Genomic DNA, 27,275 nt, shown 5'->3' on the forward strand with positions numbered 1-27,275 from the left:
ACCTTCACCCCTCCAATCCATACCTATACCAAGTTTGGCATGCTCGGTGCACTGGGTTCCCTGAGGACAGAGCCTGGTCTTTGTCACCTGGACCTGACCCAACCTGACCTGGTGTTCTCAGCCCCTTATCATGTCCCCAGGGCCATGAGAAGCAGGCAGTGACGCATGTGGGTCATGGGCTAACCCCCAGTTTGCATACTGGCACCTTGAGTAACCTAAAGCTGGGAACAGGTGGCCTGCATCCCCTGGGAATAACAATTTGGCATATGCACCTGCAGAAGATGGGGATGTGGGATCAACTCAGGTCCCTTCAAGGACACTGAATACAGGGTAATAATTCCCCTGGTGGGAGATGTATGTTCTTGATCCCCATAATGGGGCAGTGAAGTGTCCTAGGGGGTTGATGACCTTGGGGGGAAGTCACATCTTTAATGGAGAGTGCTCCTACCCAGAGAGGCTGACCCCTGTCTGTCCTACCCACCTCCACACCCTAGAGCTATATTGAGAGGTGATAGTAGATGGCGTGGGAGGGGGGGAGCTGGGAGATTGTTCCTGGGTGTGAGGGTGTAGGGGAAAGCCAGAGCAGGGGAGTCTGGCTTTGTTTCCTGAACACAATGTCCACTTAGTCATAACAGGCACGGCCTGTTGAAGACCCAATACCTACAGCCTCTGAGAGGTGGCGACACTGGAGGATGGGGAGGGGTGCCTTAGGGCCTGGACACTTGAGGACATCATGAAGAAAGCCATGTGAGTGTGGGCTCCAGAAAGGTTGGGAGGGGACACCAGAGTTCTACCTGGGGTGGAGGGTCGTCTGCAGAGCCCTACACCCCTGGAATGCAGAGCCTGGGGCCCAGCTGGTGTAAATCCCCAGGACTGCCAGGCGCCCCAGCCATCCTCAGCAGCACCTGCACCCTCTGGCAGCACAGAGAGGCGGAAGGGAGCAGCCCCCCACCCCCACCCCTCCTCCCTCAGGCCCCAGGATTAACGCCTCTGACCTCTCCACCAGGAACGAAGGATGGCAGTGGGACAGTAAAAACCTATGTGAGCAAATGTTGGTGGGCAAATGTGTGCATTAATGTGCATAAAAGCAAAAAGGGAAATCTGCAAGCTTCAGTGGGTAAGTGAAAAATCTGCATGTGTATGGCTGAAAATGGCCATGGACTTATGGCTGGTCAAGTCTATATGTGAAGGTACTAGACTGTAGGTCTCTGTGCAAGTCTGCCTGAGGCTGTGTGGGAGAAACCTCATTGTATGAGGGAGCTGGATGACAGCCACTGTACCAGAAGCACCAGGAGTTGGGTGGGAGCCCCAGATGTGCCCCCAAATCAAGGCAGCCTCAAGTTCTCTAGAGAACACCTGGCTGGAGACTTGAGGGATAGAAACCAAGCAGAGCATTTTGGGCAGAGTAAGGGCAGGACAGAAATTCTTTTCCTGATGATGGGAAATTGAGTCAGGGAGCTGATGTCCTCTCTGGGCATCCTGGTTCTAGCCCCCAGACCCCAGAACTGTGGGACTCCAGGTCTGAGAGAGTAGGGAGATGCTCTCAGCCTGAGGCTATGTGAGAACAGGCAATGTAGAAAGCAGAGGGTAGGGAACCAAGGAGGGGGCCCTGTGACTGAGGGATAGGGGACAAGTATTTGTCCTGCAAGAGAAGGTGACCCTCGCCCAGTGTGTTCAACTCACCCTTCAGATTAAAAATAACTGAGGTAAGGGCCATGGTGGATGGGGGAGGTGGTGCGAAATGGTCCTGTCTTCTCACTATCTGCCCATCAGCCCTTTGGAGGGGAGGAATGTGTCCAAGGACTAAAAAAAGGCCCTGGAGCCAGAGGGGCTGGGGCAACGAACCTTTCATGGGCAAACCTGGGGGCCCTGCTGTCCTCCTGTCACCTTCAGAGCCAAAGGGATCAAGGAAGGAGGAGCCAGGAGGCAAGAGAGGTGGGAGGAGAGGGTCCCTCCGGAAGGACTCCAAATTTAGGCAGCAGGGTGGGGGAAGTGAGATATAAAGGAACCAGAGCTCTGTGGACACACAGAGACTCGTCCGACACAGGTAAGAGGGAGTTTGGGATGAGGGCTCTGCAGCCAGTGCAGACAGCTCCCCTCGAGGGCTCCTGTCTTCCTGGGAGTAGGGTGCGGGTCCACTGGGGGGCCCATGGGTTCTTTTACGGCTGCCTTCCTCCAGCTTAGGAAGTTCCCTCCAAGAGTGTGTTTCTACTGCAACACCAGCCCTCTTTCTTCTCAGACTCCATTCTCTTCCTGCACCTTTCTGAGTCTTGCACATGCTGCCTCCTTCCCCTCCTTTGGGTGTTTTCCTTCCCTTGGTCCTGATCTTATCATGCTTCTTGGTCTTTACCAGTCCTTGTCTAGATGGTGCTTCTCTACCTGTCTCTCTCCCTGGCCCTTCCCTCTTGGCTGTGTTCTAATCTGCCTCTCTGTGTCTCACTCTGTGTCCACTTATCATGGCTCATGCTTTTACTAACTCTTCACCCTTTTTTTTTCCTTTCTCTCTCTCTCTCCCTTTCCCCACCCCCACCCCATCCCAATGCTGGGAGGTAGAACCCAGGGTTTGGTGGCATGCTAGGCAAGTGCTCGACCCCTGAGCCGTGTCCCCAGCCCCTCTGCATCTGTTTTGCTCTTTCATTCTCCCTCTCTGCCTCACTCCTTGTTTTGGTCTCTTCTGTTCAGTCTGGCTCTCTGGGTCAAGTCTCCTCTTCCCAGCTGTTCATTCTCCTGTCTGTTCTTCTCTCTGTCCTGTTGCACCTCTGGGCTGCCTCGCTCCACCTGTGGTCCCAACTCTTCAGGATTCTCTGAGAAGAGATAACCAGGTGAGAAGCCCCCTAACTTCCTCTGTAAATGGCAGATCAGGTTTCTCCTGCCAGGTCGCTGGACCAGGGTCCTCTGTCTCTCCCCTAAGCAGCTTAGCACCTTCCCTTGGCAAACTCCAGTCAACCCGAACCTACAGAAACCCCTTTTTGAAATCCACCTTCAGGTGACCTCGGAGGGCAAGGAAAGCAGAACTCCCAGGACAGGACAGGGGTGGGGAGGGGGGGCAGGGGGGCGTTCAGCATGTACCTAGGCAAGCGCCTATTGCTGTGGTGGAAAGCAATAGGAAAGAGGTGGGGCAGGAGGTAGGGGTGAAAAGGACAAGGCCACCCACCAAAGTCTGGACCCACTGCAGAAATAACAGGTCCCTCCTGTCTTCAACCAGAAGAGCGACAAGATGACTGACTCCCAGATGGCTGACTTTGGGGCAGCAGCCCAGTACCTCCGCAAGTCAGAGAAGGAGCGTCTGGAGTCCCAGACCAGGCCCTTTGACATCCGTACTCAGTGCTTTGTGCCAGATGACAAGGAAGAGTTTGTCAAGGCCAAGATTGTGTCCCGGGAAGGGGGCAAGGTCACTGCTGAGACCGAGAATGGCAAGGTGCGTGGGGCACGGTGTCAGGGCAGAGGGTAAGTTCCTGGGGGGGGGGGAGTGCAGGACTGGAGCCACCTATAGTGGGAATTGAAGGCCTGAGGAGAGAGCTGGGATGCAAGGTCATTTCCCTCAACAGCCCAGCATCTGAGCCTTCTCAGAGGACCCTGAGCAGATGCATCAGGATGTCACCCCAGGGATGCATACCACTTGCCAAAGAGGATGCTGGAAGGGGTGCAGGGGGTTCACTGTTTCCCCCTCAGAGAGGTCTTATAGATAAAGAAGGCACAGACACACCATTAAATGAAGCCCCCTTCCCCCATCCCACAGAACATGGTGGCACATGCCTATAATACCAGCACTTGGGAGGCTAAGACAAGAGGATTGAGGGTTCAAAGCCAACCTCAGTAACTTAGTGAGGTCTAAGCAACTCAGTGAAACCCTGTCTCTAAATAAAAATATTTAAAGGACTGGGGATGTGGCTCAGCGATTTAGTGCCCCTGGGTTTAATACCTGGCACTAAAAAAGAAAGAAAGAAAGAAAAAAAAGAAGCTCCCCCTTCTGGCACTTGCACCCCTCCTCTCTGTGCCTCAGTTTCCTCTACTGGTTCCTTTTCTCAAATTCTCCTCAAACAAACCAAGAGCCAACTCTTAGATCCAAATGAACATAGAGCAGAAACTTTTGAGCTGAAATCTCAGTACTGGGGCCAGTGATTGTCACTCGGAAACCCCTGCTCCTGGCTTGCTCACTCTAGCCATGAAAATCACCACAGCTCACCGGCAGGGCTCAGAGCTGTGTGCCTCCCAGACTTGCTGACTGAATGTTGCATCCACTGAGGTGTGTAATAACGGGCCAAAACCCATGAGGCCCTTGCTTTGATTCTTATCCTGACTCTGCCACTACCTGGTCACTGTGAAGGCAAATCATTTAATTGTTGAGAGCCACAGCCACCACTATAAAAAAAATGCTGCAATACCTACTGACAGGATCTAATGTCAGGCCATGGCAAATTAACTAATGCCAATCAAACCACACCAACAGTGGTACATGTGGTGTGTAGGGTCTGTAAGTTGTTCTTCCAGTAGGGAAAACCCTTGCCTTGAGCAAACACTGCCCTGGAACACAGACCCCAGGAGACAACTCCTGGTAACACATAAGGTGGGCACATATCTTGGAGCTGCCAGCACCCAGGTTTGCCTCTAGATACTTAAAACATAGGGACGGGGGTGATATCATAGGGCCTGGAGAACTGGCAAAATAAAAGGGTCCTAGGACAGTCTCTAGGGTAGAGAGTCTGTGAGCAGGAAAATTATCAGGGGACTGTGTCCTGTAGAAGATAGAACTCGGATGATGGAAGAGCTAGGGGAGCAGAGCCTTACTTGGCAAGCACAGGCTGGGAATTTGGTTGTCCTACCACCCACTTCCTCTCTAGACGGTGACTGTGAAGGAGGACCAGGTGATGCAGCAGAACCCACCCAAGTTTGACAAGATTGAGGACATGGCCATGCTGACCTTCCTGCATGAGCCGGCGGTGCTGTACAACCTCAAGGAGCGCTACGCAGCCTGGATGATCTATGTGAGTGGCTGCTGCACACTGCAGGCCTCCTCGTCCTGGATGGAGGCCCTAGTAGGCCAGCAGAACCCTCCAAAACAAAGGGGATAGGGACTTTCCCAAGGGACCCAGTCTCTTCCTGCCCGCTATCCCTGGTCAGCTGCAGAAAAAGAGAAACCAGCTGGAATAACTAGAAAAGCTCCTGCCTGTCACCACTGTCCATCCCAGTCTCCCTGTTTTCCCTAACCTCATGCCCAGCCCTGTCTCCTACTCCAGACCTACTCCGGCCTCTTCTGTGTCACTGTCAACCCCTACAAGTGGCTGCCAGTGTACAATGCCGAGGTGGTGGCCGCCTACCGGGGCAAGAAGAGGAGCGAGGCCCCACCTCACATCTTCTCCATCTCTGACAACGCCTATCAGTACATGCTGACAGGTGAGCCCTGCACCTGCCCTGTGCCTACCCACCCAACCCCCAGCTGAGCCCTCAGCCCTCACTGCATTGCCTCTCCTCTTTTCTCTTCCAGATCGGGAGAACCAGTCCATCCTCATCACGTGAGCAAGTGCCATCCACCTACGGGGGAGGGGGTGGTATATCCAGACTGTGATTGCAGGGAGTGTAGAGTATTGGACTCTTTCTCAAGGGAAATTCCTATACTGTGCTGGACTCTGGTTGCTTAGATTGGGAAGGGAAAAGCAAATGCTGAGCTCTGTATGAACAACAGCAAGAATCCTGGGTTCTGATTGGTCCCTGTTATCCCCAGTGGAGAATCCGGAGCAGGGAAGACTGTGAACACAAAGCGTGTCATCCAGTACTTTGCCAGTATTGCAGCCATAGGTGACCGTGGCAAGAAGGACAATCCCAACGCAAACAAGGTATCGTGTGGCTGACTCACAGGTTCAGAAGGGGGCGGGGCGTTGGGGGCAAAGCAGGGCTCCTGAGGGTCCACACTGTGCAGAAGACCTTGTTAGCAGGAGTCACACTCTGAAATCTGAGGTCTGACTCCCTTTGGAGCTGCAGATACACCAGCAGTTCATCCAACCCCACCTCACCCCCCAGGGCCAGAGCAGCCTTGCTGCCCTCCCACCACCACCTAGAAGTGGACAGAGGATGAATGCCCATGGTTCTGCTCCCTTCACAGGGCACTCTGGAGGACCAGATCATCCAGGCCAACCCTGCTCTGGAGGCCTTTGGCAACGCCAAGACCGTCCGGAACGACAACTCCTCCCGCTTCGTGAGTTGTCCCTGACCACTGCCAAGTGGCCTCATTCAGAATTGAAAAGAGAAGGGGGTGCTGTTTTGCCAACAGTGGGCACACTCAGTTGATTGTACTGTGTCTAGCTTTGGGATATCAACAAGCATGTGCATACACACAAATCCTCCCAATCCTCTCCTGGGAACCCAAGGAAAGTGGCCCAGAGTCACCATAACTGTTCTCTAGCCAAGTAATAGAAATGATTTGGTCATATTTTAGATTTCTCTTATGAGTATTTCCAAAGCTCTTCCACAATGGACATAAGAAGATAGCACAGGCTTTGGAGCCAAAGGCCTGACTCTCTGTGTTCTCAGCAAGTTCCCACACCTCCCTGAGCCCACTTCCTTCACTGTGAAGTGGGAGCCATGACGTCTACCTTGCATAGTACGGATGGGATTACGTGAGAGAATGTAAGAGGCATAAATGGGAGAGGTTCTCCCTGTGTCAGTCCCTGGGCTGCTGATTCCACTCACATTCCCCACTGGGCATTGACACTGCTTTCCAATTTACTGAAAATGGAAAAGAGATACCGAATATGTCATTTACATTCCAGAACAACCAGGGTTTCTAGGTTGAGTTGAGGTGCATGATTTCACTCTGTCCCTTCTGGCCAGTCCCCTTACGCTGTTCCATCTGCCCACAGGGGAAATTCATCAGAATCCACTTTGGAGCCACTGGAAAGTTGGCTTCTGCGGACATAGAGACCTGTGAGTAACAGCAGAGAGCCTGCCTGTCCTCTGAGTCCTTCTCCTTTGCCTGCCCTCCCGGCGGCACCCTGACCTCCTCATTCCCTCCACCTTCTCTCTAGGTCGACATCTGCTTTATGGGTTTAGTTTTTTTTTTTTTTCTTTAACTCAGTCTTTTCCTGTGGGTCTAGCTGTTGCTCTGCAGGAGCCTTTCTCCCCATCTCCACCCTTCTGTTGGCTCTCCTCTCTTCCCTTGCTCTCCCACCTCACCTTTCTCCACCTTCCCCACCTCAGACCTGCTGGAGAAGTCCCGCGTGATCTTCCAGCTAAAGTCTGAGAGGAACTACCACATCTTCTACCAGATCCTGTCCAACAAGAAGCCAGAGCTGCTGGGTGAGCCCCACCTGCACCCTTGCCCTACTGCCTACCCCAAAGCCCACCTGTGTGCAGTGCGGGTCCTCCTTCCCCTCACTCTGCCCACCTGCCTGCTTCCCTTTCCTCTGCTCACTCTCTTCCTCCCCCGCCTGGGACCCTGAGTCTCCTGCCTCCCCGCTACACCACCACACTCCTTACTCCTTCTCAATGGCTTCTTTCCACACCTCCCCTGGCACCTTTCTTCTCCTCATTTCTGGTTGATTCTCTCCTTCTCTTCACTCGCCTTCCCTTCTTCTACACGCCATTCCCTACTATCCTCCCTCTTCCTTCTTGCTGAGGCCTCAGGTATGTTCCCTTCCTGGCCCCCCCCCCATGTAGGTCTTCATGTCCTCTGGATTCTCTCCTTGCTCCTTGCTGATCCTCCTTTTCTCTTCCTGTTCCCTTTCCTCTCCTCCTCCATTCTCCCTCCATTCTCCTCCCCCTTCCCTTCCCTGCCCCGTCCCTATCTCCTTGTCCCTGCCCTGCCCTCCCTTGCCTGGCACAGACATGCTGCTGGTCACCAACAACCCCTACGACTACGCCTTCGTATCTCAGGGAGAAGTGTCCGTGGCCTCCATCGACGACTCTGAGGAGCTCATGGCCACTGATGTGAGTGAGGAGGCTGGGGTGGTGTTGTGAGGGCTCCTGAGAGCTCCTGGCCACTGCTCCAACCTCCCTCTGAACCTCTGGTTCTGTCCCAGAGTGCCTTTGACGTGCTGGGCTTCACTCCAGAGGAGAAAGCCGGTGTCTACAAGCTGACGGGCGCCATCATGCACTACGGAAACATGAAGTTCAAGCAGAAGCAGCGGGAGGAGCAGGCGGAGCCTGACGGCACAGAAGGTGAGCAGGGCAGGCGGCCAGAGGCGTTGACTAGGCCAAAGGGGCCTGTTGACTTATTATGCCAGAGACGGTCATGGGAGCAGGGTCTCCCATGCTGTGTCCAAAGGTCCTTTCAACAATTCTTAAGGAATTAGGTTGAAAACAGGCTTATTTGGACCCCACAAGAGAATGTGAAAGGAAATCAGGAGAAGTAGATGGTTGGAGAGCCTGGCCTTTTCTGAGGGGCAAGCCCTGAATCCAGGCTTTCTTCTCATTTAGAGCCCAGTTAGGCCTCTGACCACTCACGGTCCCCAGACAGGCTGGTTCCTGAGGACCCGAGGCTTGGGGGCCAGAGGAATGGGTTGACAGGTGGGAAGGACAGAGACACAAGGGAGTTGGGCAGACAGGGAATCCTCCCATGCCCACAGCTGCACTAACTAGAAGTGATTTGAGGCAGGGAGGGAGAATCTTTGTAAGTGCTCACTCTCTCTTTCTCAACCAGATGCTGACAAGTCCTCCTACCTTATGGGGCTGAACTCAGCTGACCTGCTCAAGGGGCTGTGCCACCCTCGGGTGAAAGTGGGCAATGAGTATGTCACCAAGGGGCAGAGCGTACAGCAGGTGTACTACTCCATCGGAGCACTGGCCAAGTCAGTGTATGAGAAAATGTTCATCTGGATGGTGACACGCATCAACGCCACCCTGGAGACCAAGCAGCCACGCCAGTACTTCATAGGAGTCCTGGACATCGCTGGCTTCGAGATCTTTGATGTGAGCCAGGGAGCCACTTGCACACTCACAGTCACTTGTGGAGGGCCAGCTATGGGTCAAGCACAGAAAGGCAGTGGCACTGACAGGGCAGTCATTGTCCCTGTCCTCAGGGCAAGCCCTCCTTCCCCTGCCCTGACCTGGGAGGGGACCAGCCCCATCCCTCCTGGGCTTGGGCATGGTGCATGGCACAGCCCTGGGCTGACCCCCATGGCCACCCAGACACCTGCCTGCCTGACCTGCTCCTGCCCCTCCCTGCCTGCAGTTCAACAGCTTTGAGCAGCTCTGCATCAACTTCACCAACGAGAAGCTGCAGCAGTTCTTCAACCACCACATGTTCGTGCTGGAGCAGGAGGAGTACAAGAAGGAGGGCATCGAGTGGGAGTTCATCGACTTTGGCATGGACCTGCAGGCCTGCATCGACCTCATCGAGAAGGTGCCTGGCCCCATCTTCCGTAACTCCCTCCTCTGCCATATCAGAAAAAGTGACAGCCCCGCTCCCTTCTGCATTCAAGAAACTAGAGTTCCCCAGAATCCTGGGTCCTTCTCCAGACCCAGCTTTCACCCACTGTGAAGTCATGGGCATACACAGGATGATCCCCTTTGGTCTTTCCCCAGGATTTCTAATCCTGTTCTCTCTGTATGGTGGTGGCATTTCTGTAGTAAAAGTGAAGTGTAGAGAAGGAGAATCTTCTGGCCTCTCTCAACCCCATAAGAAGCATCTTTCATGGAAAAATCCTAGACTAAAACTAGAGACGTTTGGCTTCCTATCCTCTTCCGGTTCACTGAGAAATAAGCCAGTCTGCAGCCCCTCTTCTCTGTGGATGGTCCTCAGGAGAGACGGGGGAGAAGGTGGGAGCCACCTCATGCCAGTGCTGACTGCCCTCAGTGTGCCTTTGTTCTTTGCTAATACAGGCCAGAGCCTGAGTATCTCCCATCCAAATAGTAACTAGGTCCGACCCTGCTTAGATTCTGAGACAAGAGGAGATCTGGAACATTTGAGGGTAGTATGGTCACAGAGACAGCCTGAGTATCCCACCTGCACCTAACCAGTCTCTACCTTCACAAAATGTGAGCTTCCCATAGTCTTTGAGTCATTATCCTAAAACTATGGGAAAAAAGCATGAGTACATACATATATACATGTATGTGTGTGTGTGTGTGTGTGTGTGTGTGTGTGTGTGTGTGTGTGCATACATATGTTTTTCTAGAGAGATATTCTTTGGCTTAAACAAATTTTCAAAAGCATTCCTATACCAAGAAAAGCCAAGAACTACATTCCCTGAAAGATGGAGCGTTGTACAGAGCCTAGGTCCTTCTAATCAACCCTTGAAGCATTGCTACCTGTGTCCAGTAGATAGACGTCTGACCTGCCCCTGCAGTCTGATTCCTCTGACACTTCTGTTCCTGGCCTAGTGTCCCTGGTGCAGAGACATCAGGAAAAAATGGTCAGTGTTGTGAAGTATTGAGGCCTTGAGGGATGATTAGGAGTACATAGCTCTTTGCTGGGTCCCCTGAAGCAGAAAAGGTCATACAGGCTAGATCTGAGTGTAATTGGATTTAGGTCATTTCCAGGAATATTGGCTTCTTATCCTGGGACAAGAGGTATAAGCACAGGTTGCCTTTGGCCCACCAGCAACACTGGGCTGTGGAGTCTTCTCACTCAGGATGTGGGACTCTGGAAGCCTGGGAATATGCTAAGTGATTCTCTCTCTACCTTCCCACCCTGACCTCAGCCCATGGGCATCATGTCCATCCTGGAAGAGGAGTGCATGTTCCCCAAGGCTACTGACATGACCTTCAAGGCCAAGCTCTATGACAACCACCTGGGCAAGTCCAACAACTTCCAGAAGCCACGCAATATCAAGGGGAAGCAGGAAGCCCACTTCTCCCTGGTCCACTATGCTGGCACCGTGGACTACAACATCATGGGCTGGCTGGAGAAGAATAAGGACCCACTCAATGAGACAGTGGTGGGCTTGTACCAGAAGTCCTCCCTCAAGCTCATGGCCACACTCTTCTCTTCCTATGCTTCTGTTGATAGTGGTAAGGAAGCAGCCCCTGCATTGAGCCAGGGGACTTTTAGAGGTGCAGGGTCCAGAAGTAGGCAAGGGGAGGCTGTTAGTCAGGAGGTCCCACCAGAGTCCATCTCTACCTCCCCTTAGTACCTGCCTTTGTCCACTTGGTGTTTTGCATACTGGTGCACATGTCTGCTTCCTCAAGGTCAGTAAGAGCAGTACATACAACCTTGTCCCAGGCCCAGCATAGAGCCATGCAAGCAAGAATTCTTAGTCTACAGGAAGAGGATCACTGAATACATGGTAGAACTAATGGACCTGTAATTCAGAGAGAAAGAAAAAGGGTGTGGATTGAAATTAAAAGGATAAGAAGAAAACTAGAAAGTGGGAAGACATAAGAATGGAGGGGAGTGTTAGAAGAGGAGGGTCAGGCCCTTGATGGGATTTCAATGTCTACCGATGAGCTTCCTTATGGGCTTGGTCTTATCCAATCCCCTGTCCAGCTTTTAGAGGTAGTTACTCCATCCTCATGGAAACCTGAAGAATAGCCTTACCAAAATCACATAGCTATTGAGTGCCAGAGCCCTGTCCCTGCCCCAGGGTTCCTCTGTTGTTAAGCTCTTGTTCCTTGTTCCTTTTCCCGTTATTAGGGGATAGTGGTAAAGGCAAAGGAGGCAAGAAAAAGGGCTCATCCTTCCAGACCGTGTCTGCTCTCCACCGGGTAAGAAGGGCCCAGGGATTCCTGAGGACCTGTGGTGGGGAAGCCCTAGGCCTGGGGCTGCATTGCCCTCTCCTGCTGCTCTGAGGTTGAGGAGGAAAGAGGCCAAAGTCATGTGGTAATTTTTAGCATGTAAATTCTAGACAAGCCTGAACTCACATGAATTAGTTGTCAACCCTCTGTCCCATGGCTCCCATAAGTTCTGGTGACAGGGTGCCTGGGACCAGGGCTCAGGGACCTAAAAACAGGCCCTTGTGGTTCCTAACTCTCCATCTTCATCCACCCCAGGAAAATCTGAATAAGCTGATGACCAACCTGAGGTCCACCCATCCTCACTTTGTGCGCTGCATCATCCCCAATGAACGAAAGGCTCCAGGTGAGCCCCGGGGAAGGCTTAAGTCTGGAGAGGATGCCTGACATCCACTTACCCTGAGAATGACCCCTTCTCCTCCCCTCCTGCCACAGGGGTGATGGACAACCCCCTGGTCATGCACCAGCTGCGCTGCAACGGCGTGCTGGAGGGCATCCGCATCTGCAGGAAGGGCTTCCCCAACCGCATCCTCTATGGGGACTTCCGGCAGAGGTGGGTACGGGTGTGCCCCGGAGTGCAGGGAGAAGAGGAGCAGTAGTCTGCAGACAGCCCTGGAATTCTGTAGGCAGAGCATAATCCATGCACAATGCAAGTGACCCCAGCACTCCCTTCCCCAGGTATCGCATCCTGAACCCGGCGGCCATCCCTGAGGGACAGTTCATTGACAGCAGGAAAGGGGCAGAGAAACTGCTGAGCTCTCTGGACATTGACCACAACCAGTACAAGTTTGGCCACACCAAGGTGAGTCTAGAGCCCTGCTAGGTGGTTGCAAGGCAGGTGGCTATGATGGGTAAAGCTGCAGGAGGCAGATCCCCAATTCCTGGCTTCCTTGTTAGCCCAAGAGCTGAAACCCAGGCTTCACTTCTCTCTTGTGTTTTGCATTTGCAGTCTTGGGTTTAGGATGTGGAGTGATGGGTCCTCTGGGAACTCATCCAGGGTCCTCCCACCTCTTTCTCCACCCCAGTTGTCTCAGATCTGAGGCTGAGGCCTCCTTGGTTCTAACCCCTGTCCACAGGTGTTCTTCAAAGCTGGGCTTCTGGGGCTGCTGGAAGAGATGCGAGATGAGAGGCTAAGCCGCATCATCACACGCATCCAGGCCCAGTCCCGGGGCCAGCTCATGCGCATTGAGTTCAAGAAGATCGTGGAGCGCAGGTAAGGCAGGAGGGAAAGGGGAAGGCACCCCAGAGATGCAAGAGGCAGACAAGAAGTACCAACTAGTATGGTTCAGAAGATTGGGCTGCACATCCTGGCTTTGCCACTTACTTGCTGGCCTGAAAAAGTTATTTCTTACCACTCTGGGTCTCATTTGGATTTTTTTTAAATAAAAATACTCCAAAGAAATACCATTTTAAAACACCAGATCAACCAAAATTATGAATGCTGACCCACTGTTAACAAATGTGTAAATTAGTACAACCTCTTTGGAAAGCAATTTATCATTATCATTTAAAAATGAACAGTCACAAACTTTTAAATTCCCATCCTGAGTACTTTTCCACAGAGAAGCTACACATGTGCACCATGAAAAAAAAAAAAAAAAAGAATCTTCATAGGAACATTGGTCAGAAATCTAGAAACAATCTGAATTTCCATGTTTTTTATCCAAAGGCGAATAGATAAATAGTATTATAACCATTCAGTGGAATATTACAAAGCAATAAAAAGAGTGAACTACAACTATACAGTACCATGTGTTGAACCTTAAAGTGTATTGTTGGTTTTTTGTTTTGGTTTGATACTAGGGACACTTTGGTACCCAGGGAAACTTAATCACTGATTTTTATTGAGCAACTCCATACTCAGTGTAGTGATGTTGGGTTGGGAGTACACGTAGGGAGTAAGGCTACAAGAAGGGCTCCTGCCTCTGATGCCTACAAACTTGCTTAAATGGGAGGAAGGCCAAGTGCAGTTGGCTCCATGATTGGGAAGTGCTCCTTCATGGGGTTCCTCCCTACCTCCACGTTTCCTTGTCAGGGATGCCCTGCTGGTAATCCAGTGGAACATTCGGGCCTTCATGGGAGTCAAGAATTGGCCGTGGATGAAGCTCTACTTCAAGATCAAGCCACTGCTGAAGAGCGCAGAGACAGAGAAGGAGATGGCCAACATGAAGGAGGAGTTCGGGCGCATCAAAGAGACACTGGAGAAATCTGAGGCTCGCCGCAAGGAGCTGGAGGAGAAGATGGTGTCCCTGCTACAGGAAAAGAATGACCTGCAGCTTCAAGTGCAGGCAGTAAGTCCATGTGATTACCTGCGCATGTCTCCCTTTCTCTCACCCGGATCATAACCCTTTTTATCACAAGGGACCCCAAGTCTAAGAGCTCAGCTCTCCTTAGACCCTGCATATCTCCTCTCTTAATCACCAGTTTCTTCCCTGTCCTCTTCTCCCAGGAACAAGACAACCTCAATGATGCAGAGGAGCGCTGCGACCAGCTGATCAAGAACAAGATCCAGCTGGAGGCCAAGGTGAAGGAGATGACCGAGAGGCTGGAGGATGAGGAGGAGATGAATGCTGAGCTCACTGCCAAGAAGCGCAAGCTGGAAGATGAGTGCTCTGAGCTCAAGAAGGACATTGATGACTTGGAGCTGACACTGGCCAAGGTGGAGAAGGAGAAGCACGCAACAGAGAACAAGGTGAGGGCAGCTCCCTCTGACTCCAGCCCAGGTCTCCTCAGGATTCCCAGGCCAGCATGTGGTCCTGGTCCTTGACATGGAGGTCCCAGAGAGGTCTCCAGACCAGTGACCTTTGACCTTAAGCTGGGATTTCGGATTGACAGGTGAAGAACCTGACAGAGGAGATGGCTGGGCTGGATGAGATCATTGCCAAACTGACCAAGGAGAAGAAAGCTCTGCAAGAGGCCCACCAGCAGGCCCTGGATGACCTTCAGGCTGAGGAGGACAAGGTCAACACCCTCACCAAAGCCAAGGTCAAGCTAGAGCAGCAGGTGGATGATGTGAGTAGAAAGAATCATGTTCTGTCTCTCTCAGGTCCAGATTTTGCAGTCAACACCAATGGTCAAGGGGGTTCCTGATCCCTAGACCTAAGTTCTATGGCCCCTGGAGATTTTTTTGCTCTCTTCATTGGGCTAGGTCTCTGAATCCTGTGGGCTCTCAAGATTTCTCTGCTAATTTGACTTCCAATCCCACTGGACTTCACGTTTAAGTAAAAGCAGATGAACACATATGGATTTCAGGTTTTCTGGATGTTGTTCATTTTCTTCTCCTCACCAGCTAGAGGGATCCCTGGAGCAAGAAAAAAAGGTGCGCATGGACCTGGAGCGAGCGAAGCGGAAGCTGGAGGGTGACCTGAAGCTGACCCAGGAGAGCATCATGGACCTGGAGAATGACAAACTGCAGCTGGAAGAAAAGCTCAAGAAGTATGCAGCATGGCAGCCGGAGGGGCTAATGGCGGTGTCAGGCCTGGTAGTTGGGGCTCAGGGTGCTGCACCTCTTCTGGGTATGCGCACCCTGGACACACTGAAAATGAGGGTGATCACAACCCTCTACCTTCACTGTCTGGGCCCGAAGGGAGGGAGTTTCACTGTCTTGGCCAGCTTGCCATGCTGAGGCAAGCAAAGAGAATGGGCCCAGAGGAAGGAGGACCACTATTCACCATCCCCATTCTCCTCCAGGAAAGAGTTTGACATTAACCAGCAGAACAGTAAGATTGAGGATGAGCAGGCTCTGGCCCTTCAGCTGCAGAAGAAACTGAAGGAAAACCAGGTGATGTTCTTCCCAGCTCAGCCAAGGGGCAACTCAACCTCCTGAGGCTGAGGGAACTGCTTAGGGTTTTAGATGATGTCTGGAACTCAGTTATCCCTGACTTACAGGCACCCTAGAACACCAGCCTACCCCTAGTGAGCAAGGATATATTATTTCAGCAACACTATTTTAAGGATGAATTGTACCTACTAAAAAGGTTTCTCTCTTTGAGATATGCTTTACATCATGGGCTTTCTGCTCTGGGGTTAGTAATGGAACTCAGTTCTTCCCTAATCCTTCCTCTGCATGGGTGGGGCAGCTCCTACCACCTTGAGCAAGTCACTTACCCTTTCTGATCCTCAGATTCTCTTCTCATCTGTAAAATGGGACTGACAAAACCCTGCCTTTCAGGACCAAACAAGATAATGTATATGGAACCACTGTGTCAACTACAAAGCTCCACATTAATGTCATTTTGAGAATGAAGTTACAGAAGTTACCAACCCCTAGCAAGAGAGTATTCTTTCACTATAGGCCACGCATGCTAGTGCACACCTGTACTCCCAACTGCTCAGGAGCCCACAAGTTTGAAGACAGCCTTGGGCAACACAGCAGGACCTATCTCCAAAAAAACAAAAACAAAAACAACCCAGTCCAGTCTCTCTTACCTTTAACGTAACTTGAATTTTAATGTGTTTTTAGCAGTGGGTTTGTCAAACAAGCCCTGGAAACCTAAAGACAGGCACTGTCTCCATGGCCATATCTGGACAGAGTGAAAACAGACACTCAGCTACCAGGGGCAGGGCCTTGTTCTCTCATTTTCTGAGTAGGCTGCAGCTTATAGAAAGAACTGGTCTCCCCTCAGCACAGGGGGCCCTTGGCTCAGAGTACAAGTAACTTGTAAACACAATTTCACTCCTTTAAGCTATTCAGGGATTCCCCTCTCATCTTTGGTGCTCCTTCTGGGGTTTGGCCAGAATATTGGGCCATTCCTGGGATCTTCTATCCTGGTGCAGGCAACTTCTTTGTTTTTGTTTTTTGTTTTTTTTTTGGACCCAGAACAACAGTGTCGTTATCCTCACCAGGTCTTGACATGAGCTGTGGCTTCTCCCCTCCCTCTTTGCGTTCTTGAGCATAAGTTCCAACTTCTCCATCCCAGGAACAGAAGCATGGTCCTCTCTCTCTTCCTCCCAGGACCAACCCTGTTATCCATTAAAGCCACCTATTTTCCCAGATGCAGGAAACGCCAACAATCCTCCTCTTTGCTTCTAACTAACCAAACAGCAGATCAAAATGGTAGATGGGACATTCTCCCAATTTGGTCCCAACCAGGGCTAAGTCCAGAGCAATGAGATAGGGGCACAATAAAGAGGAGGGCACTCTTCTAGCTCTCACCTGAACTAAAGGGAGCAAACAAGCTAGAATCCAGTCCTGGTCATAAATAAGTAAGCCCCGAAGAGTGAGGAATATGGTTGATCAGACTTTGTCATTAACTTGGAAAATTACAATAGTATTTGATTGTTCTGAGGCAATTGAAATATTGTTGCAAACATTTGTAGAAATACAAGCACCCTCTGTCCTGTCTAATGGTAAGGGGAGCACAATATGTGGACTCTGAGATTCCTGATTTCATGGGATCTCATGGTACTCCTCAGAACACCAGCTCTGAGAGTTGAAAGCTGCAGATGCCCAGATGGAGTCTGAGAAGCCCTTAAGAAATGCCTTGAAGGTTTCACTTCAACTAAATTCTTATTGATGGCCAGTGCATTATATGGTTCTTAGCCTTATCCCTGGCCTCTACCCACTAGACACCGGTAGCATCTCCAATTATATTATAACAATTAAAAATGCCTCCGGACATTGCCAACTGTCCTATAGGGGTGCAAAATTGCCCGTGTTAAGAACCACTGCTCAAGAGGGACCAAAGTATTTGGGAGTATTTTAGAGTCTTGGTGGGGCCCAGTGGAAGAGTCTGACCAGCTGGTCTGAGCCCTTCACATCTGGGCCCAGGCACGCATTGAGGAGCTGGAGGAGGAGCTGGAGGCTGAACGCACGGCCAGGGCCAAAGTGGAGAAGCTGCGCTCAGACCTGTCCCGAGAGCTAGAGGAGATCAGTGAGAGGCTGGAGGAGGCCGGAGGGGCCACATCTGTGCAGATCGAGATGAATAAGAAGCGAGAGGCTGAGTTCCAGAAGATGAGGAGGGACCTGGAGGAGGCCACGCTGCAGCATGAGGCCACAGCTGCAGCCCTGCGCAAGAAGCACGCTGACAGTGTGGCCGAGCTGAGTGAGCAGATCGACAACCTGCAGCGGGTGAAGCAGAAGCTGGAGAAGGAGAAGAGCGAGTTCAAGCTGGAGCTGGACGATGTCACCTCCAACATGGAGCAGATCATCAAGGCCAAGGTGAGCCCAGCTCCACTTCTCCTCTCCCTCTTCTCTCGGAAACTGTGGCTTCCTCCCATGTTCTCTCTACGTGTCCTCTCTCTTGTCCTTCTCACTCCCTTCATCTTCCTGATCTTCAGATCCTCTCTATCCTGCTCCTCCCTGGCCCTCACCTCCTCCTTTCTTTAATTCATGCCCCCTCTTCAGACTGATCCCTTTCCACACTGCTTCTGTCTCCCTCCTGCCCTCTGTGCTCTTCCCACCTTCGCCCTCTCTTCTTTCCTGAGGTCTGGTTAACCCAGTCCCTTCTCCCTGCCAACCCTGGCCCTTCCCGCATTCACCTTCTCTGTGTCCATTACTGCCTGAAGGCAAACCTGGAGAAAGTGTCTCGGACACTGGAGGACCAGGCCAGTGAGTACCGCATGAAGCTGGAAGAGGCCCAGCGCTCCCTCAATGACTTCACTACTCAGCGAGCCAAGCTGCAGACCGAGAATGGTGGGTGCCCCTGACCATCCCCGCTCCTGCCCTGCAGAGGGCATTGGTTTCCCTCTTTCACGGCCCACAAACCCCTCATTCTGCCTCCAGGAGAGTTAGCCCGGCAACTAGAGGAAAAGGAGGCTCTGATCTCCCAACTGACACGGGGGAAGCTCTCCTACACCCAGCAGATGGAAGACCTCAAGAGGCAGCTAGAGGAGGAAGGCAAGGTGAGGCCCAGCTAGGGGAAGTGGGACAGGCTTGATGGTGGCCCTGAACATTAAACCTCAACTCCAGAACTAGGTCTGGAGAGACTGGCTCAAAAGTACACACCTATAATCCCAGCTACTTGGGGGGCTGGGGCAGGTAGAACACAAGTTTGAGGTCAGCCTAGGCAACTTAGTGAGATCCTCTTAAGATAAAAAGAACTGGGGATGTAAGCTCAGTGGTAGCGTGCTTACCTAGTGTGATGAGCCCCTGGATTCATTCACCAGTTTAAAAAAAAGGAAGGAAGGAAAGGAGAGAGGGAAGAATTGGGCCTGGAGGCTGGAGAGACACCTTCATAATGAAGAACACTCTAGTCCAGATTCTCCTACCTTGCAGCTAAGCGATACCCTGTCAGTGCTTCTTTCCTTGTTTGTAAAGGTGTGGGGTGGGCAAACTGGGAAGCCACTCGAAGACTGAGATTCCACCTCAGCGCTCATGCTGAAAGAGGCTGAGGCTCAATTGAAGGGTCTAGCGAATGTGGGCAAGGATTCCCTCTACCTCTTGGTGTCCACCTCTCCCCAGGCCAAGAACGCCCTGGCCCACGCACTGCAGTCGGCCCGGCATGACTGTGACCTGCTGCGGGAGCAGTATGAAGAGGAGATGGAGGCCAAGGCTGAGCTACAGCGTGTCCTGTCCAAGGCCAACTCAGAGGTGGCCCAGTGGAGGACCAAGTATGAGACAGATGCCATCCAGAGAACAGAGGAGCTGGAGGAGGCCAAGTGAGTGCCGAATGCCTCCACCCTGATTCTCAGAGAGGAACAGAGAACCTGGGGTGGAGACAGGCAGAGTGGATATAAGTAAGTGGTTTGGGGTGGGAGTGACAGGGGATGGGTGAAACCTGGCAGGCAATAGAAGTGCTTGAAAGGAAGCCTGGATTCTGCGATCTGTGAGCCCTGGCTGGCCCTGACCCACTTCCTGTGACAGGCGAGCTTTTGGCCCGGGTTATACCTAATGCTCATGTATAAGACGAGCAAAAAGCTTGTTGGTCAGAGGAGCGATCGTCAATCAGCCTGATGAGGGACTAGGAAGAAGTTGTGCAGCCTATGCTGATGAACTGTTCTAGGCACCAGCAGTCTTGGCTCCTCTAGGCTGGGGTTCCAGTGTCCCAGGGAGCTGTGGAAGGATGTGGGTCTTCCTCATCTGCAGTACCAGTACGAGAGAGTCAACACTGATCCCCACCGTTCCCATGTAGAGTCACACACACACACATATTCCCTGGGCAGGAAGAAGCTGGCCCAGAGGCTACAGGATGCAGAGGAGGCCGTGGAGGCCGTCAACGCCAAGTGCTCTTCCCTGGAGAAAACCAAGCACCGGCTGCAGAACGAGATCGAGGACCTGATGGTGGACGTGGAGCGCTCTAACGCTGCCGCTGCAGCCCTGGACAAGAAACAGAGGAACTTTGACAAGGTGGGTCATGGGTGGGGCCACAGCCAGTGTGCAGGTCTGGAGGGCCACAGGCATGGTACTAGTGCTGGGGAGGAAGGCTGAGCCCAGGCCAGGGGTCTGGAGCACCTGGACATGGGACTGGATGCGGAGGCTGCACAGTGAGCCTTGTCCCTTGCAGATCCTGGCCGAGTGGAAGCAGAAGTATGAGGAGTCACAGTCCGAGTTGGAGTCTTCGCAGAAGGAGGCTCGCTCCCTCAGCACCGAGCTCTTCAAGCTCAAGAACGCCTATGAGGAGTCGCTGGAGCATCTGGAGACCTTCAAGAGGGAGAACAAGAACCTGCAGGGTGAGTGGCCCCAAGGCAGGAACTACAGGGGCAGGAAGGGTCATGTGGGTCAGGGTGAGCCAGGTTTTGAGCTTTCTGACCCTCTAACCCCCAGAGGAAATCTCGGATCTGACTGAGCAGCTGGGAGAAGGAGGAAAGAATGTGCATGAGCTGGAGAAGGTCCGCAAGCAGCTGGAGGTGGAGAAGCTGGAGCTGCAGTCAGCCCTGGAGGAGGCCGAGGTGAGGTGGCCTTCCCAGCACTGCCCCCCAGCCTGTCCTGCTGTCTTCCACCTCACCCTCACCCTGGAGTGACCTTGACCCCAGGACAAAACATATTAGTGAAAGGCTATCTACTGCCCCACTACCCATGACTACCTCTAATGCCAAGGTCTGCACAAAGGGAAATGTCAGTCTTAATTTTAGGCAGAAGGTTTTTTAAAGTTGGAATCTGGCCTCATGATAATCACTCAGACAGTGGGGACCTGAGTTTGAAATGGCTTGAGGACCAAGTTTCCTCTGTGTCATTGGACATTAACCTCTCTGTGCGTCGGTGTCCTTTTCTGTTAGATGACATTCATATAACATACCTCCAAGATTGTGTGTCTGATTATTATGAAGATTAACTGATGTGATCTGCTCAAGCACTTAATTTACATTAGCTATTGTTTCTATGCATTTTTAAGGCACTGGGAACAGCCCTGAGTTTGGGACTTCTAATTTTTTCTCACTCAAGGAGAGGGACCTAGTAAACAAAGAGAGTTTTACATTATAGAAATCTCTCTTTTTTTCTGTGATCTTAAAGTGGGTCAAGAATCCCTGCCATGTTAGTGCCAGGGGTCTGGCATCCGACAGGTTCAAACTCCTCCCTTCACAGAGGAAGACCCATGAGTCAGGAAGCCCAGGAAGTCCAGCACTTCCTCCCCAACAGGATCTTGGGTGCAGGGCCCACCTCCCCATCTCTTCTTCAGGCCACAGTCCTGGTGATTCCTGTCATCCTCGGGTCCTCCCTCCCTGTCCACCCTGGGCCCTGACTGTCAGCCTCAGACCTCTCTCCCCACCCTCCTTCTAGGCCTCCCTGGAGCATGAGGAGGGCAAGATCCTTCGAGCCCAGCTGGAGTTCAACCAGATCAAGGCAGAGATTGAGCGGAAGCTGGCAGAGAAGGACGAGGAGATGGAGCAGGCCAAGCGCAACCACCTGCGGGTGGTGGACTCGCTGCAGACCTCCCTGGATGCAGAGACACGCAGCCGCAATGAGGCCCTGCGGGTGAAGAAAAAGATGGAGGGCGACCTCAATGAGATGGAGATCCAGCTCAGCCATGCCAACCGCATGGCTGCTGAAGCCCAGAAGCAAGTCAAGAGCCTCCAGAGCTTGTTGAAGGTACACAGAGACTCTTGGAAGCAGGAGGTCACCTCATCCAGAAAGGGGATTGGCTTCCATGGGTCCTTTTAAGGGGACACCAGCCCCCTCCTGCCCTCGGTCATTGCAGAGACCTTTATCAGGTCCCTGCTAAGCTACTTCAATGGGCTCTCAGCCAGGCCAGAGGCCCAGAAGCACCTGAAGACTGCCCAAGCCCATCTGAAGGTAACAGGAGCTGAGGCTCTCAGAAGATGGGGAGCCCAGAGGAATGGTGAAGGCCATAAAAAGTGTCTTGGGCTAACAAAGATGAGAAACTAGGAGCTGCCTGTCTCCCAGATTTGGAGGCTTGATGATTAGAATGTCCTGGACCAGTCCAGCCTCCAGGATAGAGAATTATTGAGGGAACATGCCCCTGTTTCCTCATTTGACAAGAGGTTGATGAATGTAGGATGGGGTGTTATCAGAGCCAGAATGGGAGGCCTGATGGTACAGGGTCCAGGCCTGTTCTCATCATGCTTTCCCCTCAGGACACCCAGATCCAGCTGGATGATGCAGTCCGTGCCAATGATGACCTGAAGGAGAACATCGCCATCGTGGAGAGGCGCAACACCCTGCTCCAGGCTGAACTGGAGGAGCTACGGGCCGTGGTGGAGCAGACTGAGCGGTCACGGAAGCTGGCTGAGCAGGAGCTGATTGAGACCAGTGAGCGGGTGCAGCTGCTGCACTCCCAGGTGAGGGGTTCAGAGGCTATCATGTGGAACCCTGCTGAGTGTCAGAGCCCAAGACAGAAACCAGATGTTCCAAGTGAGCATGTCCAACTAGGATTTCAAATTATTTCACCTCTTGGGCCAACACTCATCTGTTAGTAGCAGCTGACAGAACCACTATTTTGAGAAGTTTTACATATAAAGTCTAGAAAAAGCTAAAGGTGTCATGATTGATTGGTGATGGCTGCCAAAGTTACAAATTTGGGAGTAGTAGAATGCATGCTGTTATTCGATACCCTTGACCTAGAAGACAGCCTCCAGTTTGCTCTGTAAAGATGGGAATCTAAAGAAGTATATCTGAATCTCTTTGCCACCTGAACTACAGAGAGAATACCATTTTCTGCAATTCCACTCACACTATTTTCAATTATACTCTGCAGTGGGTGTTTGTGCCCATCTATTGAAGTGCCCTGTGGAGTTTTGTCTTGTAATTTAATGTGTGTGCATGAGTGACACCATCCGATGACCTACTGTCCTCTTTTAGCCCACTCCATTCTTTCTCTAACTATAATCACTTCCAGAATATTGTCCTAGTGTGAAACTTGGTTTTATTTTCCTTGGAATATTTTCATGCTCCTACATAAACATGCAACTGAAGAGTTCAGGAGTAGAACTGTGGACCTTTTGCTATTTGAAATCTTTCTTCAGAGATGAGTAGTTTTACATATAAAGTCTAGAAATGATCTGTAGGAAAGGGTAAAACAGGTGCAAATCAATGTCTATCCCAAAAGCAGGGCTTGTTGTTTTAATGTGGCCCCTTTCAATTCTCTCTGGATAGTGGTGTGAAATCCAATAACAAAGTATATGATCGTTTTCTCTACTCATATCTAGAACACCAGCCTCATCAATCAAAAGAAGAAGATGGAGTCAGACCTGACCCAGCTCCAGACTGAAGTGGAGGAGGCAGTGCAGGAGTGCAGGAATGCCGAGGAGAAGGCCAAGAAGGCCATCACAGATGTGAGTCCCCCACCCTGCTCACCCACTCCAGGCCCGTGTCCCCTGGGCTAGGCAGTGAGGGTGTGAAGACTTGACCATACCACGTACCCCTGCTTTCCTGTGCACAGGCTGCCATGATGGCAGAGGAGCTGAAGAAGGAGCAGGACACAAGTGCCCACCTGGAGCGCATGAAGAAGAACATGGAGCAGACCATCAAGGACCTGCAGCACCGGCTGGACGAGGCTGAGCAGATAGCCCTCAAGGGTGGCAAAAAGCAGCTGCAGAAGCTGGAGGCCCGGGTGCGGGAGCTGGAGAATGAGCTGGAGGCGGAGCAGAAGCGCAATGCAGAGTCAGTGAAGGGCATGAGGAAGAGTGAGCGGCGCATCAAGGAGCTCACCTACCAGGTGCGGGCAGGTAGATCAGAAGCAGATGTGGCAGCTGCTTCGCCAGCACACACAGGGCACCTGCTGAGCTGCTGTCCAGGATTGCCGGGCTGCACACCCATCAGCTACTCCTTGAGATATTGTTTGTAGATTTATTTTTCTTTCTGACCCTGGAGTCAGTTCCACTTGCATCCATGAATTTTTGTAGCAAAAATGGAGAATTCACTTCCATTTTAACCAGAAAACTCTTTTAACCAGAATCCCCCCAGAGTTCTTTGTTTAATTCCTTTTTTGCAGTGCTGAAAATCAAATCCGGGGATTTGTGCATTCTAGGCAAGAGGTTTACCACCGATCTATGTCCCCAGCACCCCTGCCCCAGGAGTTTTTGTAACCCAAAGTTATAAAAACATGATAGCCAAAGTGCTACCATGAGTGCTACCACGAAAGCTTCAGAATAGTCGGAAATCTTTCCACCTACTACCAGCCTGACAGGGAGACATGAGTCAGGTGATGGGAAAAGACTCAGAGTTCTTCCAGGAACTTCTGGGACCCACACACACACAAAAAAAGCCTTAGAGAAAAACCTCCACCTGCATAGCTCAGAGCCTTCGCAGTCTTCTGGAAAGTAAGACCAAGAAGATGGAGATGTTGGTCCATTAGAGAGGTGGATATCAGAGGCATAGGAAAGAGATTATAGATAGAGAACTGCAGATTTTTATGGATAAAGATGGAAAGGGCCTCCTAGCACATACATGATACGAAAATAGGAATGATCAAATGACATTGGAATCAGTGATCCTGGTGCCCAGATTTTGGCACAGGGCAATGTATTAGAATATTAGGCTGTGATAGATTAGAATAATCTGGACGGGGTGGGGATATAGCTCAGTTGGTAGAGTACTTGCTTCTCATGCACAAGGCCCTGGGTTCAATCCCCAGCACCACACACACACACACAAAAAAAAAAAATAGGAATAATCTGGACAATGATAATATCCCCTTCTTTCTTCCTTCCTCATTATTTCTCTCTGGTCATCTCAAGAACCACTATGCAATAGCACCCAAGTTGTTCCAGGTGGGAACTCTATCCACCAGATCAAGGCTGGAACAGGCCAAGTGCATCCAAATGACCACATTAGAGAATTCTATTAGGTTCTGAGCCCCTTCCCTGACTTCCAGCATTTGGACCACAAGCCTCATTGCTTTGTGAGTCCCTGACTTAGAAGCTTGCCCTGCTCCTTTGACCTACAGTTAGAAGCAGAGATGGACCCTTACCTACCACCTCTTTGATCTGGGCTATTGGAGGGAGGAGGAGTGGTTGAGGCCTGGGGAGAAGAGTGGAATAGGGAAGACAAAAAGGTAATTGCACTTATTGTTCTCTGAAAACTGGATTCTCCCACCCACACACTCTAGACAGAGGAGGACAAAAAGAACCTGCTGCGGCTGCAGGACCTGGTGGACAAGCTGCAGCTGAAGGTCAAGGCCTACAAGCGCCAGGCTGAGGAGGCGGTGAGTTTGTGGTTTTCTCCCTTCTTTCATCAACATACCTACTATGTGTGAGAGCACATGAGTATCTGCCATAGCCAGGCCTGGACGAAGGGTCAACTCTAATCTTTATCAGACATTAACTCTATATGTCTGTGAGCTCTGAGCTGTGTCAGGCACTCTGAGTTCATGATGTAGTGACCCAACAGCTGCCCATAGTCCACTCACCATAAACCCAAGGGAAAGCAGTGGAGAGGGACCATTGGTGTTGAAGGCAGGAAGAAGGCCATGGAGTTAGAACCAGGCCTGAAAGGGAATCTGACTAGGCATAACACAGTAAGGAATACATCTGGTGAGCATGAAAGTGTGGGCATGAGGTATGGATGAGCATATCTATGCAGGAAGTTCCAGGGTCAGCAAGCATCTGAGTTATGATTAGAATAGGTGCAGTGAAGCTGGACTCTGGGGTGGGGAGAGGGCCATACCAACCAGCATGGCATTTATCCTGGGCACTGGATGGCTGTGAAATATTCTAAATGCTGGACAAGTTTGAGGAAGGTGTAATGTCAGGTGCATGAGACCCTTTAAGGCTGTTGCAGGAACTTGGGTAAGAAGCGAGTGGTTCAGAGACAGGGAGCTGGTCTCAGGCCCCATCCTCACATCCTCCCCCTCCCCATAGGAGGAGCAGGCCAACACCAACCTGTCCAAGTTCCGCAAGGTGCAGCACGAGCTGGATGAGGCAGAGGAACGGGCCGACATCGCTGAGTCCCAGGTCAACAAGCTTCGGGCCAAGAGCCGTGACATTGGCGCCAAGGTGGGTCTCTCCCTTGGTCTGTACTAGTCAGACAGGAATCTCTGCAGAGAGCCCAACCCCCTTCTCTCATCCGCTAAACTATAAACACCCCTAACATGGGATCCCAAGATCATTGAAGCCTAACTGCCCCCACTTTCTTTGGTGGTTCTGGGGATTGAAGTACTCTACCACTGCACTGCATTCCCAGCCCTAACCTCTCCCTTTCTATGGGTGTCTCTCTTGGCTCCTGAAAGCCCTAGTGACCCAGCACCTGCCCAACAGCTGAATCTTCCCCAAACCTTCCTCCCTCTTGCCAGCCGCCTCTCACACCCCCTTTTCCTTTCTCAGCAAAAAATGCATGATGAAGAGTGATGCTGCCTCCAAAACCTGGCTGATGCTCACCCACAATAAAATATGAGACCTGACACTGCTGTGCCTTTTTGTTCTTCCCACCTGAAGCCCATCCTGGATCAAGAGAGCTGGTGGCCATAGCCCCTGTATCAGAGCTGTGGGAATCAAAGCACCTCACATCTTTAGAGGAGGAAACCAAGCCCAGAGAAGTGAGGTGTCCTGCTTGGCAGCATGAGTCCTAGATCTGCTTGGTCAATCCCAAGGAAGGGGGACAGAAATTTTAGCAGTGGAAGAAATAAAGACACCAACAGAGTGAGCCAATTATAGACACTGAGATACAGAATTTTGGTGTCAAAGCGGAAGCTACCCTCTGCCTACCCATCTCTGAGGCCACTACCGGCATTAACATTGTCCTGGGATATCTGATCTTTGCAAACAAATTTTCTGCTGATACCCAACATGGTTCAGAGCTGGTCTAGGAGGGAGGCACAGGGAAAGGATGTGGAAAAGGTCCTATTCTAGTCAGCTCCTTGGAAATAGCTCACAGGAATTACCCCCAGCAGCCCCAGGGGTCTGACTCCCAGCCTCTGTGGGTTAGCATCTCCCCATGAGGGTATCCCAGGACTCCAGGGCCAGCCAATGCTGAGCCCATTCAGTATGCAGGGTGGATGAAGTGTGGCAATGCTCATCCATTTTTACTGTCACACAGACATGGACAAGCACAGAGGCATACACAGGCACTCACCATTGAGCAAGGTTCTCCTGTCTCTGAGCTTTTACTGAGGACCAGTCACATAGTTGCTCAGGGTTCAGCTGGTTTAACTTCCTTTTGCTCAAAGTAAAGCTCTACCCTCCACTGGACTTTTTGACGAGGCTCTCCAGACTACCTTCTCATTCTTTTACCTGGCACCCCGCTCCCCAACTCCACTAGTTGATCTTCTTCTATC

General features: G+C 51.5%; 1 protein-coding gene across 1 annotated transcript; it reads left to right on the forward strand.

Annotated features, from left to right (window-relative positions):
* The first annotated feature begins 3,205 nt into the window (after positions 1-3,205).
* LOC308646928 (myosin-6) lies at positions 3,206-26,402 on the forward strand. The gene is made up of 37 exons (XM_081290504.1): positions 3,206-3,418; positions 4,842-4,985; positions 5,238-5,394; positions 5,486-5,513; positions 5,723-5,834; positions 6,101-6,193; positions 6,858-6,921; positions 7,195-7,293; positions 7,820-7,923; positions 8,016-8,154; positions 8,636-8,904; positions 9,167-9,337; positions 10,638-10,947; positions 11,570-11,640; positions 11,926-12,013; positions 12,103-12,220; positions 12,346-12,469; positions 12,744-12,880; positions 13,703-13,958; positions 14,117-14,359; positions 14,503-14,679; positions 14,957-15,102; positions 15,358-15,448; positions 17,438-17,827; positions 18,175-18,301; positions 18,392-18,510; positions 19,070-19,266; positions 19,771-19,954; positions 20,112-20,277; positions 20,372-20,496; positions 21,326-21,634; positions 22,141-22,344; positions 23,212-23,337; positions 23,445-23,720; positions 25,113-25,208; positions 25,864-25,998; positions 26,326-26,402. The coding sequence occupies exons 1-37, from the start codon at positions 3,218-3,220 to the stop codon at positions 26,347-26,349; spliced, it is 5,820 nt and encodes a 1,939-aa protein (XP_081146630.1). The 5' UTR covers positions 3,206-3,217; the 3' UTR covers positions 26,350-26,402.
* Positions 26,403-27,275: the final 873 nt, after the last annotated feature.

The sequence above is a fragment of the Spermophilus citellus genome, assembly GCF_964194105.1.
Source record: "Spermophilus citellus genome assembly, chromosome: 4".
Classification (NCBI taxonomy): Eukaryota; Metazoa; Chordata; class Mammalia; order Rodentia; family Sciuridae; genus Spermophilus; species Spermophilus citellus.

Coding starts and splice junctions, on each gene's coding strand:
- LOC308646928 (XM_081290504.1), top strand. CDS start 3,218: ATGACTGACTCCCAGATGGCTGACTTTGGGGCAGCAGCCCAGTACCTC. Junction 8,155..8,635: donor GGAGCCTGACGGCACAGAAG/GTGAGCAGGGCA, acceptor TTTCTCAACCAG/ATGCTGACAAGTCCTCCTAC. Junction 10,948..11,569: donor CTATGCTTCTGTTGATAGTG/GTAAGGAAGCAG, acceptor TCCCGTTATTAG/GGGATAGTGGTAAAGGCAAA.